Source organism: Lingula anatina, chromosome 9 (genome assembly GCF_051362555.1).
Source record: "Lingula anatina isolate TDL-2025a chromosome 9, LinAna3.0, whole genome shotgun sequence".
Taxonomy (NCBI): Eukaryota; Metazoa; Brachiopoda; class Lingulata; order Lingulida; family Lingulidae; genus Lingula; species Lingula anatina.
The window spans coordinates 11524746-11538310 of NC_141775.1; the positions used below are offsets into that span (position 1 = coordinate 11524746).

At 36.4% G+C, this 13565-nt stretch overlaps 1 protein-coding gene across 4 annotated transcripts in view; it reads left to right on the forward strand.

Moving 5' to 3' along the window:
* The window catches only part of LOC106173476 (cilia- and flagella-associated protein 74), a 32404-nt gene that overhangs the window by 12123 nt on the left and 6716 nt on the right, over nucleotides 1-13565 (forward strand). For 3 of the 4 annotated variants that reach the window (XM_086995498.1, XM_086995499.1, XM_086995501.1), the window contains 19 exons: nucleotides 148-197; nucleotides 629-728; nucleotides 1020-1130; nucleotides 1562-1761; nucleotides 2109-2230; nucleotides 2627-2755; nucleotides 3054-3141; nucleotides 3464-3637; nucleotides 4027-4160; nucleotides 4485-4660; nucleotides 4992-5092; nucleotides 5950-6105; nucleotides 7056-7079; nucleotides 10341-10477; nucleotides 10892-11017; nucleotides 11460-11625; nucleotides 11920-12039; nucleotides 12396-12551; nucleotides 13146-13275. In XM_086995498.1, coding sequence (XP_086851624.1) covers nucleotides 148-197; nucleotides 629-728; nucleotides 1020-1130; nucleotides 1562-1761; nucleotides 2109-2230; nucleotides 2627-2755; nucleotides 3054-3141; nucleotides 3464-3637; nucleotides 4027-4160; nucleotides 4485-4660; nucleotides 4992-5092; nucleotides 5950-6105; nucleotides 7056-7079; nucleotides 10341-10477; nucleotides 10892-11017; nucleotides 11460-11625; nucleotides 11920-12039; nucleotides 12396-12551; nucleotides 13146-13275 — 2400 coding nt within the window. The remainder of the gene's footprint in view (nucleotides 1-147; nucleotides 198-628; nucleotides 729-1019; nucleotides 1131-1561; nucleotides 1762-2108; nucleotides 2231-2626; nucleotides 2756-3053; nucleotides 3142-3463; nucleotides 3638-4026; nucleotides 4161-4484; nucleotides 4661-4991; nucleotides 5093-5949; nucleotides 6106-7055; nucleotides 7080-10340; nucleotides 10478-10891; nucleotides 11018-11459; nucleotides 11626-11919; nucleotides 12040-12395; nucleotides 12552-13145; nucleotides 13276-13565) is intronic. The other variant, XM_086995500.1, reaches the window with a different exon arrangement.

The following is a 13565-nucleotide window of genomic DNA, read 5'->3' on the forward strand; positions in this document are numbered from 1 at the left end:
TAAATTTTTATCTTATTTAATGTTGTAGATGAACATATGCCTAATTGTATGTTGCCTGTTGGGAAAGACATACAGGTGGGGTATTTAAAATGAGGATTTATTTGAAATATGACCATTCTGTTATGAAGCCATTTTGAATCTTTTTAGGCATGAAACAGAGAAACATCAGCACAGCAGAGACATCTATAGGGAGATTAGTAAGTTGAACTCACTCAATTCTATGTAAAAAATAATAATAAATGCATACATACATGCTTATGTTAATTTGCCAGTTTGATAAAAGTGTCAAATTCAAAAACAAATTAAATAATAGATGAGACAGGTTATTAACTAAAAGTTAAGAACTCTTGGACTTTTATAAACAACATTAGGAAAAAATATACTCAAACTAGCTTAACTGTGAATATTTTGAGTCTTCATTCCATATTGCTTTTAAAATAACCATTTATTTTTAACTTTAAGATTAAAGTATTTCAGTTATGTATGTAAACTAAATATACATAATCATTTTAGTATATATTCATATGCCTGTTAGTATCCTAAAATATTTGTGCCATAGACATAGAATTCCAATCCTTTGAGTAGATGATTGAATTTAAGACTAATGCATACATACATTTGTCTCCAGACCACGGCTGATACAGCTCGTGTTCCCAGTCCCCTGGGAGAGGCTCAAGAAGACAAGAAGGGGAAAGGGAAGAAAGCAGCCAAGGAGGCAGCTGCACAAGGTAATGCATTCAGGAGGAGTATCAGAGGGCGGTGTGGAAACTGGATTTTTTATGATGTTAGAGAAGAAAAAACAAGAATTATTATACAAGGAATTGTATGACAGAAAGAAAAATCATGGCAGTTTTATTATGTACATTATATACATAAGACCTGCTATAAAATCATACAAATTTATCATCTTCTCTGAAGTTATTGTCAGTTGATCTTGGGAACAAAGTTACAATTATTTAATGAAATGCATAAATGTCAGTGCCTCAAGCAGTTCTGACAATCTGGCATAAACTTTGCAGATAAAGAAAAAGACAAAGCACCTGCACGACCCGCGGAAGCTGAGGCACCACAAGAAACTGAGGCACCCAAGGAAAAGGTGACTTTGAAAGAACCTGGATTGGAGTCAGAAAGTGAGTGGTTCCACAATAAGAGTTCTGTGAAATTTGTGAAATTCTGTAATGTTGAAAATTTTAACAGCACAGTCGCTCTCTTTCCGTAAAGTATTAAATACTTCCTCACACGCAGTCCTTTTTCAAGCCTGTTTTTTCTCCCACCTCCTCTTGGTTTTTTTTTATTTCATAATATTTATTTATTTATTTATTTATTTATTTATTTATTTATTTATTTATAAATTTACATATTTATTTTTTATTTATTTTATTTATTTATTTTTTTACCTCTAACTCATTAATTGATGAAGCATTATTTTTTTTAATTAGTGCCTGTGTCCCCCGTTAGCAATTTTTCGTTACTTTACTTGCCTGGCTGGTGATTGATATAACAGGATTCCAGGTTGATATTTTTCCTCACATATCACAAAGATTTGATCCCATCCTTCCAGTCACCAGTACAGTGGGGTTCCCCCTGAGCACGGAGGCCGAGGAGCTGGACTCCTTTGATGGGATGAAGGTGGGTCAGTTGATCGGGGGAGAGATCGGCCCGTTTACCTCTCTTAAACTGGAGATCTTCTGGAACCCGACCTACCCTGGCGCCGTGGACTCTGACTTCCTGGTGACCTTCACTGATGAACTCTCTGCAGAGGTCAGTACAGCGCCCTCCATCAACAGACACACACTATCTGTTTATTCCACAGTAAATTGGATTGTTTTTTAGATCTGATGATAGCCAGCTTTTTCATATTATTATTTCTCCTTGCTGACTTTGCTTTCTTCTAATGTGATATGGACATTTGAAAATTAGTTAAAAGAAGGTAACATTCCTGGGTACTACAGATAGACACACATTTGATTTCTGGCGTTAATGAAAAAGTTTATCATAAAACTGTTCTTGAATCACAATTGTAGGTATTTACTGTCACAGTTTTTATACGGGCTCTTAGAGGCACATTTTATAGAGAAAAGAAAATGAGTGCCTTGTTCTCCTTCCAGATCAGTGTGAAGGCCCTGGGTAATGCCATAGACGTCCCAGTGTGGGTGCAGAGACAATCTGTAGACCTGAAGATCTGTATGTATGACAGGCTGTACCAAGACACCATCATAGCCAACAACAGGTAGGTATAATATACCATCATGTTGGATATATGAGGGACAAATATTACCTCCTGCTTGGCAGGGGTAGACTGAGACTGATACAAGGTGTATCTGTTACATGGATAGCATCATTGGTTCATTGGGTCAAAGGTTCATTGGCCTGAAAAATCGTAAATGTATGCATGCACAAACACACACCATTGTGCAAGTATGTGCACTGTATATACCATAATACAAATAGCATGATGACAGATTCTTGTGATATGTTCTGTCCTTCATCCTGCACCCTTAAATAAATGGATAGATAGATAGACAGACGGACAGACAGAACAGACAGACAGACAGACAGACAGACAAACATTTATGCCTTATTAAGTGTCACGTCGATGTAATAATTGTAAAATATTATAACCCAGGGCAACCACTGCACTGAGATTGAACTTTGATGTGCCAAAGGAGCTGAAGAACCACCTGGAGCTATTACCCAAGACAGGCTACATCCAAGCCCAGTCACAGTTTCAGGCCCAGCTCAAATTCCTGCCAAGGTTGGTTATATATGGGACATGTAATCCATGTATGGGACAGTCTTATCGCTGTAGATGAAGCAAATGAAAAAATAATAATAACCTAAGGTTTAAGATGCTGAAAGTAAGAATTTAAAAACAACCCTGTCTGTGAATTTTAAACCATTTGATACACAATTTTTAAAAATAATATTATTACTGAACTTTGCTGTGAAATTATATTATGTTTATTTATTAATTGATTCAGTCATTGAAATAGCTTACAGCTAGCAGTTTAAGATTTGAGCTAATATTAATTTTTTGCAAATCCCCCCTGTAGATCAACCCTATTTGAAGATGCTGGCAAGTATTTTGACAAGGAGACAGGGGTACTGGAGGCTCCTATGACCATCAGGGTGGCTGACCAGGTAAACAGTTGTGTTTGTTGAGATTGTTGATTATGTTGGTTGAGACAGATTGCATCAGTTGAGACAGTTTATTGTTTTGGGTGAGATGGATGATTGTGTTTGGTTTGAAACCTAATTTAGGTACAGTTTGTGCTGGATGTAACAGCTTTTTTCTCCTTGTTTATCTTTTTTTTTTGTCTTATGCAAATATTAAAAAATCTGTCTACTCACAAGTTTAAGATATCAGAAGCAGGAAGAATTTTTAGTAACAAGTATATTTCAGTGTATACAGAGCTGGTCAATACATTTGTTTGTTTATATGTTTGTTTATTTCCATTTACAGACCAACCCTGTGCCGTTCACGTTACATGCTGTGGTCACCAACTCTGATCTGGAGTTTGACATCACCAACATTGACTTTGGCTACTGCACCATCTATGAATCGGTGAAGACCACAGTGAAACTCTCCAACAGGTCTATACTGCCACAGGAGTTTGGCTTCGTGGGAATACCAGAGGTGAGCATCACTTGACTGTTATATTTCATTTAAATTGTCCATTGGTGTTTTTAAATGATAATAATAGTGATCACCATCATGTTTATTCAGTGTAATAACCCATAGCAAAATTACAGCACATGGCTGCAAAAAGGGAATTTCATATTTAGAATTTAAGAAGAGATATAGTACATGGATTAGACAGCAGTTTATGCTCTTAAAGTCAGGTTATCTTTTAATTTCTGACAGTATTTCCCTTTTTCAAGTAACGGCAACTGATGATATCCCATGAATCGAGAATTAAGTTAAAAACTGTAAGTAATCTGCCGTCTTATTCAGTGCCTTAAAGAATATGTTGTGCATTGTTGCGGGTATAATTGTCAAATTATTTTCATCCTTTTGTTTCTTAGTACATCGATGTTCAGCCTAATGATGGGTTTGGTACCTTGTTGCCAATGGAAACCATGGAGCTAGACATCATTTTCAGTCCTCCCAAGGCTAGAAACTACTCATTTGAACTCACTTGCAAGTCCCTGATAAACAGGTCAGTTGTCTGGGCTTTAGTGTACAGAGGGAGGCATGAAATGGGGAAAATAATTTCATTTAAACCCTTAAGTTTATTTATACACATATAATCACAGATAATGTTATGTTTGTAGACAAATTAACAGTTATGTTGTACTGGAAGTTATTGATTACTTAAAATTTTAAAAAATAGTATAAAAAGAATGAGGAGATAAAGCATACTAGTATTAGATTCTGTATATATTGCTTATAGGGATGCTAGATTCTGTATATATATATATGTATATATATATATATATATATATACTAGCTTATTGATCATTCATGTTTCGTGATATGCCAGGTCCTTCAAGATTGCCTGCACTGGCATTGGGGTCCACCCTCCCCTGGACCTCTCTAACCAGATCATACACTTCCGGGCCACTGCTCTAACTGATGTTTCCACGGCAACCATTCACGTGATCAACTCTCACACCAGCATGAACAAGTACACGCACCCAGTGCCTAGGATTGGAAAAGGTTAGCACTGGTTGCCATGGTTACTGTGGCAGTTTCCTTCTCTATTTTTTTCTTTCTTTCACATTTCCTTTATTTCAAGAAACAGTTGTATTTTGAGCACCTTTTAACTTCAAAAGATCAAAAGTTTGCACAAAAAAAAGAATTAATAATATAATAAATAATAAAATTATAATTGAACACAAATTCTAGAATACCTTATAGAATACTAGTGGTAAAATTATTTATTTATTTGAATAGACAAATACAGTAAGTATCTCAACATTGATGTTCTAATCACATACTATCTCTCTACATCCACAGTCAATGAGAACCCCTCCCTTTCCATTTCTAGGTGCCATTGCTCCAGTTGGTCCTACTTCCTTTGAGTTTGTTGTTCCTGAGGGAGCACCCCTTACTGTGTCCCCGGCTGTGGGAACTGTGGAACCTGGCAAAGTAAGTGGACTCATATACAGGAGCGGATTTAGGGCATCTTCTGGGTCTTCCGGAAGACGGTCAGATTTTCACATTTACACGGACGGGTATCTTATTTTACTCTGTCGGAAGACGGTCAGAAATGGAGGATGGATCAACAAAGATGATTTGGAAGACTGTCAGAAAATATTTCTGGATCCGCCCCTGCATATAAGTATGAGTATGATATACAGTGGGAAGGAAGGCAGTGTGTATATACAGGTAAACATGCCTGTATTGCATATATGCTGAAGAAATGCAGAAAAAAAAACAACAACGTAACTTATGTGAACTCTCATTGTGCAGTATGAGTGAATTATTTTTATGTATTATACATGTTGTTTTTACCTTTGACATAAGGAAAATGAACTGTTTTATCTTGTCTACAGTAAATGATATTATTATTTTAAAAATAATAATAATAATGATAATAATTATTATATGAAAATTATTATTATGAAGCAATGCCGCGTAGTGCTGAGCTTCTCTCCTAAGTTGAGGGAGAGTGAGATAGCTGACAAGATGGAGACGGTGAGACTAGAGTGAAACAGCAATACTTAATTTTTACTTAGGCTGTTTTGTATGGTGTTCATCTGACAGTTCATCTGTGTGTGTACACAAGACAATCTTTCAATCTTCTTATTTTATTCTGTTTTGATGATTTTTGATATCTTTTATTATGATTTAGTATTTCAGGCTTAAAGTGTCAACTGCCCTGTGAACTTTGATTATTCTTCTTTTCATTTTTTAAAATCTGAATGAATAAGTTCATTCTTGGAGTGGATCTCACTTTGTGTTGCAGTCTTATTTTTTTTTTTGTTTGTGTGCATTCTCTGTAGAGTTGCTGTGTACGTGTGCGCTACACACCGTCGCTGCCAGACTCGGTGGTCAGGAAGGAGGCGGTGAGAATGGCCGTCAGGGAGCTGCAGGCCAAGGCAGAGAAGGAGTACCAAGAGGAACTGCAGAGAGAGAAGGAGAACCAGGAACAGGCAGCTGTGAGTATCTGGAGAGAGAGAGAGAGAGAGACAGAGACAGAGAGGGGGGGGGGGGCAACAGGCTGCTGTGAGTATCTGGAGAGAGAGAGGAACAGCTGAGAGAGAGAGAGAGAGAGAGAGAGAGAGAGAGAGAGAGAGAGAGACAGCTGAGAGAGAGAGAGAGAGAGAGAGAGGAACAGCTGAGAGAGAGAGAGAGAAAGAGAGAGAGAGAGAAAACCAGGAAGAGAGAGTTGCGAGAGAGAGAACCAGGATGAGGCAGCTATAAATATCGGGAGAGAGAGATGGTTGAGAGAGAGAGAGAGAGAGAGAGAGTTGCCTGAAATATATGGACATCCAAGGTCAGAGTTATTCATGGGGAATTAAGGAAGCAATTCTTAGCTGATATTTTTAGTGCAAAAAGTCAGTTTTCCTTATGACAGACAACAAGGAAAGGATAGAATTGAAGGAGATCATCTAAGTATCAGGAATAACCCATGCTGTGATGTTTGATCAGGACTTTGGACCAGCATTTATTTTAACTTTAAGTTGTTTGATGTGCAGTGGACATCTTTTTTTTTTCTTTTATTTTCTGATTCATAATTTTGTTAGTACGTGTTTTCCTTTTTTAAATTTAAAGTATACAGTCTGACAAGCATTTTAATCATGATGATATTATGATTTTTATATCAGCTGAATATTACAAGTAAAGCAAATAAATAAATAAATGTCAAAGTAAGAGAATAAAACTTTATCAAAAAAATGTGGCAGCTGCACCAAAATTATGATTAACTACCATATATAAAGTTTTTGACTGAGTTTGTCAGATCATTGAGCATTCGAATAAAAATCATTATTTAACAATATTTTGCAATCAAAAGTTCAAGTGTGGAATGATTAAGGAATCCAGAGATTGGTATTAATACATTAGGATTGACATTGTTTAATTTCCACTTCCACAACTTAATTCCCAGGTACTTGCAAAGGTGCCAGGAGGGGTGAGTTATATTTAATACCTTGTCACGGCTCACTTTAGTCCACCACTGGTCACAATGGACCATCTTCGGTCACAAAAGTCCACCAGGGGTCACTTTAGTCCAATACTGGTCACAATTGACTACATTGGTCATTTTAGTCCACGAGGGGTCACATTAGTCCACCACTGGTCACAATGGACCCCCACTGGTCACTTAAGTCCACCAGAGGTCACTTTGGTCCACCACTGGTCACAGTGCACCACCAGTTGACACTTTTGTCCATCTGGGGTCACTAGAAATTAACCAACAATCTGCTTTGGGCAAGCATTTAACTTTTTCCTTCTGAAGCATGGGACAGAAGCTGTCTACTTCAGTTCTTTATTCTCTTTAATTAACATTTATTTTGTAGTTATCATTTTCGTTGGTCACACATTTTATTTTACATAGATCTAGCTTATTTCAGTTTTTGGTAGAAGATAACAGGCATTTGACTGTTAAGTGATCCTTTTTTATTTTTTAAAGCAGTTTTTGGTGATCTGCTTCAGTACTCAAAGTATTCACAAGTCACTGGGAACCAGTTTTCACATGCTTAAAATTTCTGTCACATGCCTTTCACATTACATACAAAATGGTGGACATACACATTGCATTCGTTGATACTTTATTTATTTTTAGTTTTAAATATCATCCTGATGATTTGTGCAATGGTCAGGTCTCCATGGCTGCATTCACAACAGCAGACTAACAGATCCACGGATCGAATATGTCAGCTAGACCCACTTGAATGCTTGTCGCATAATCTCCACAGGGAATCTGTTCAGTGTTTATTAGGGGATTATGCATCAAGGTTTTATGTGGGTTGCCATATTTGATCTGTAGATATGTTAGTTTGCTGTTGTAAATGCGCAAACCCTATCATATTAACTGTGAATCAATCTATCTCCAAGGGGATTCTAGCTTAATTGCAATTAACTTAAGCAGCTTAGATGTCTGTCACGTCTACTGAAACTGTTAGGGGGTAATTAATTATCATTTAGCAGCTTCAGTAGGCAGACATCTAAGCTGCTTAAGCTGAAAGCAATTAAGCAAGAAACCACTTGGAGATGGATCGATCCTGGTAGATCTATCTAGGTATGGGAACCCAGTCTTATGGTGTATATCATTGCAGACATATCCAGACTTGTCACTGTATTTTTCCATGCTGGATTCCCATGCTTATATGTAGACTCCATCAGATTAGTATTTGTTGAAAGCAGTATTTCACCTTATATTTCTGTTTTAGTTTAAAAATGTACTAGTACTTGTCTAGTATTTTGAAGACTGTTTCAGTGTTTGAAGGAGATTTTGGTGTTTGGTAATTCATTGTAAGTGATACTGTTGAATGATATTGGTATGCCAGACTGGTTACAGGCAAAATATTACTTTGAATTTATAAGTTTGTAATTATTTTACAGTAAGTAAAATAAAATGCTTTGTTTTTATTTTGTGGTTCACCAAAATTGGTGAATTTAACAAATTGCCATTTAAATTAAGAATGCTATTGAATATGATTATTTGTATAAAGTGGAATGAGGAGCAAAGTATTCTTTGCAGTTATTTGACATATTGATGATTGGCATTAATTCCTCGCTTTGTTCATCATCTTCAGAAAAGGGTAAGGATGTAGCCATGTTGGTCCACAGATTGCAGTTCCATTTCTTTGCACAACTCTCTCATTTTGTGTGAATGAATAGCAGTTACCATTTTGTTTATTATGACCCTACTTTTCTATTTCTTATTTACTTTATTTTAGTTTATTTTTGTTTTTGGGCAGTGGATGATTTCTAACTTTTGTCTCGATTATCATTTAAAATGTCTTTCTCAAAACCAGCAAATGATACTTCTGCGTGGACAGCATGCTGTGAAACTGAGACAAGAAGAGTGATGTTTGACTTCTCCAAGCACAGTGAACACCTCCTGATGATGTTGATGTGGGAGTTACAACATTATTTTGATTTTCATTTTTATCGTTTTTTGACCACACCCTACAACCCTTCAGCAATTCTGTAAGACCTGTTGTTCAGAAATGTGTTGTGATAGTGGTTATTGCACATTGGTTAATACCTGCTGTTATTGGTGATGGCATTATTGCACTGGGGGTTCCTAAAGTCTGGACCCATTAGAAAAATTCCTTATTATATAATATGTAGAATTTTAATTAAGATATTAAAATATTAACTACCTTTTGGTCCTACAGAGTCAATATGTATTGTTTCTTCCTTATTTATATTAAATTAAAAAATATTAATTTTATTTCATATTTAACTATGGTATATTTTATGAGCACATTCAGAAAAGCGGGCTAACAGATCCACAGAGCAAATATTGCCTGAATGCGCTCCATCAGTGTATTTGTAATTAAATGAAAGTTTAACCATAAACGTACATATTTCTTCAAGTGTCCAGACTTAACTGACACCCTGTGTTATATAGAATGAACCCCCATGTGCAATCTGTTCTCCTATGTCACATACAAACAGTCACATAACAAACATACATACAGTAGCAATGGAATGTGATGGTACGAAACCTATGTTGTAACATTATTAGTACTAGAGTAGACTATATAATATCTGATGTTGGCTAGATTTCTAGGGAGTGAAGTGCCAGAATCATTAACATATCACAGAGGGATTTTATTCTTAAGAGAATAGATTTACAAATTAAATTAACTTACTTTTTCAATTCCTTTCATAAAATTATACCCTCTACCATGGTCACTGATTGATTTTTCACACGATATTTACAGTTATGTCTCTAAAAAATATGTATACTGTCATTTGGTTCTCTGGAAATTTGGAAAATAATATCTGCCACCCTGGTCGAGGGTAGTGAATTTAAACTAACAGTTTGTGGAAACAAACTTACAGTAGTTTGCAAGATAAATTTATCACTGCTAATTTGCTGCAAATTTGCAAGAAGGAATTGCAGATTGCAGCAAATTTGCAGCAGGCCTGATATTTAGCTAACTTAAAGGTTAGCCCTGCCTGTTTAAGTGGAGACTTACCATATGTCTATATTGTCTGCTACATATTGTCTGCTAGAAAAGATAGACCCATCACTGTATGAATTTGATGTTTTTAACTTTTAGAACCAAAAGGGCTTTTGGAAAAAGATATCCAACAGAGAAAAGTGGTTTGAGCATATTTCCAAGATTTTGAAAATTTCAATTAAAAGTGCTTTGAAAAATCATAAATGATAAGGAGAAAAAAATGAAATTCCTGTATTTTATCTGTATTACAGAAAAAGAAAGGTCCTGCTGGCAAAGGCAAGCCTTCTCCTAAAGGCAAGCCAAAGGGCGGGGCTCCCTTGATGGGGGAGACAGTGCCCAGTGGACCAGCCCCTGTCAAAGCCCCTCCTCCAGAGAGCATAGACACCAAGTAAGTACAAGTACTACAAGCAGTATAAAACTGGGTTCCTATACCTAGATTGATCTTAGACTAACAGGATTGAACCATCTCCAAGTGGTTTCTTGCTAAATTGCTTTTAGCTTAAGTGGCCTAGATGTCTGGCGCGCTTACTAAAGCTGCTAAATGATGATTAATTACCCCCTAGCAGCTTGAGTAGGTGTGACAGACATTTAAGCCGCTTAAGTTGCTAGCAATTTAGCAAGAATCCCCTCTGAGATAGATTGATACACAGTTAGTATGATAGGGCCTGGGAATGGTCTCTAAGTGACACAGGCACTGGAATAATTGCAGTGGGCTTAATATGCCAATCATATTAATGGTATTCTGTCTTTTGTGTTATACGAGAATGGCAAGTTATTTATGTATCATATGATATAATTTCAGATCTGATGCATATGCACAGGCCCAGGCATCCCTGCTGAGAACATTCAAGTCAGAGTTCAATAGCTATGTCATCCCCTGCTATGTGGCCTCAGGAAAGACTGGAAACCCTGGGGAACTGCCTTATAGGTAACTGAGTGAGAATCATAGACCGCATTCAGAACAGCAGACTGGCAGATCCGCGGATCAAATATGGTGACCCACTAAAAAGCTTGCCACTTAATTTCTGATAAGACACTGTATAGATTCCCCACGGGGATTAAGCTTTCAAGTGGGTCGGCCATATTTGATCTGTGAGTCTGCTGCTCTGAATGCACTCATAGCATGCATGTATTGCATGCCTTCTTTGAATACACTTGAGTTTATAGATAATATGGTAAACTCAGAATTATTTTTTAATGAAGATTTGCTTGGGGACTTTTTTTTCCCTTTTTGTTTTTTTTTTTTGGAGGGGAGATGTATATTAAGTATCATTATATTAAAATAAAATAATGATAATTATAATGATATTTGATATATAACGACCACTGTTCTTTGTGCCAGACCTTGTTATCATTAATTTGACCTTCAGCATCCACAACACCCTGTACCTGGAAGTCCACTGTCCTACAGTCAAGCCCCCTCTGGTGGTCATCTCAGACAACGGCCGGACCACAGTGGACTTTGGTGATGTCTCCATTGGCCAGACAGTCATCAAGACAGCCACCATTCAGAACATATTTGAGGATAACATTAATGTAAGTTGCTGGAGACAGATATGATAGAACAGTACTGCTTTTAAACAGCTAAGACAAATAGGTTGTCAATGAATTTTTAAATTAGCAATATTTTTATTCTTTGATGTACATATACATATATTAACGCAAAATTATTAAAATATTCCATTTTTACATTTGACATAGACCATTTATTGATCTTTTCATTTTTTGAGATACATTAGTTAGTGCAATACTATTAAAATATTAAAAGTGAACATATACAATAAGCAAATTTGTGTACCTATATCCCATCATGCACGGTGTTTCCTGTAGGTCACAGCCTCTCTCCTGGATCCAGTGGGACCGTTTGTTCTTCTGAACGCTCTCAGAGAGCTGGAGCCTGAGGAGTCACTCACTGTTATCTTCAGCTTTACCCCTGGTACTGGCAGAGTGGTGAGTACAGAGAGAGAGAGAGAGAGAGAGAGAGAGAGAGAGAGAGAGGGCAAATCTTAGCAATTTGAAACAAAGCCTGACAATTCAGTCTGTGTAATTAAAATGTATATATTTATATTGATCAGTAAATTGCTATAGTGCATGTTTATACCTGCAGTACCTCTCTGTATGAGTGGAATAAGTTGTGGATTTACATAAGACAAAAAGAAACGCTGGATTCATTTTTAAAATAGAGCTAAAACCACATTTTTTAGATTTTTCTTTATGATTTTGTTCATGTTTTACTTTCAACAACTGTTTTGGTTATTATTATTATTATTATTATTATTATTATTATTATTATTATTCTATCTCAGTACCAGGAGGTCCAGGAGCTGAGGACAGGCATCTCCACACTGTACCTCAACCTGGTTGGTCAGGGGGTCAGTCCTAAGGTCAGCCTCTCTCTGGACACAGACCACTTGGACATGGGAGCTGTGCTAGAGAATGAGTATGTGGAGAAGACCTTCAAGGTATGGGTGTGATTGACTGTTGAATTTACCCTGTAACAGGTGGTAGAGATTGTCTTTCCTTTTAATGAATTTGGCACTGTCATAACCAAGTTGATTCGCGGGCTAACTGATCCATGTATTTAATTTGGTGTGCATTTGAAAGCATGTTGCATAATCCCTTAAAATTATAAGGGGATTATGAGGCATGCTTTCAAGTGGTTCGCGCCATATTTGATCCAAGGATCAGTTAGTCTGCCTATCAACTTGGTTTTGAAGGCAGACTACAAAAGGAGTGATTTGGGGATCTTTTTTTCAGCAATTACGCTGGAAGTGGATGAAAAAGTTGTTTTCTTAAACTCATCTGTTACTAAGTGTGTTGCCATAATGTAATTTTGATTCATGAAATGGTGTGATATGTGAATACAAACCAATTCACTTGTTATAATCAGAAATACGACAAAACTTAGTAATTTGATTAAGTTTGTCACAGTTTTTTTAATCTTATGTTATGAAAAACAGCTGGTTTTTGACTTGCTTGCAATATCAGTATGTCATACATTAGACCAAAAGTATCCAAGTAGTGACTATAATTGTTTGTATTGTTACCTACTACAGATCAAGAACACATCCACCCTGGCTATAGACTTCTCCATCAAAATGGACAGCAACTCTCTGCTGCGACATGCCCTTACTCAGGGCATACCACAGTTTGTACGCAGAGACCAGACACAGAAAGTGAAAGTTGGTGCGTATAATTGTATCTTTACTTAAGGTTCTACTTTCTGTTACTCCTACTTTCAAAATGGATCTGGAATTAAAAATGGCTACCCCAAGCAAAATTTTCCAAAGCTTAATAATTTAAAGCTTTATAATTAATGGACATTAAGTAAAGTGCAACATATGTGTATTACTATCTGCATTGTCATCTTATAGCTGTGTTTTTTTTTTTTTTTTTTTTATGAATATTTACGTGGTTGTTGTTGCTAATGTTAAGTTAATCCAACCATGAACATTTTTTAAGTAATGGGATAAAAC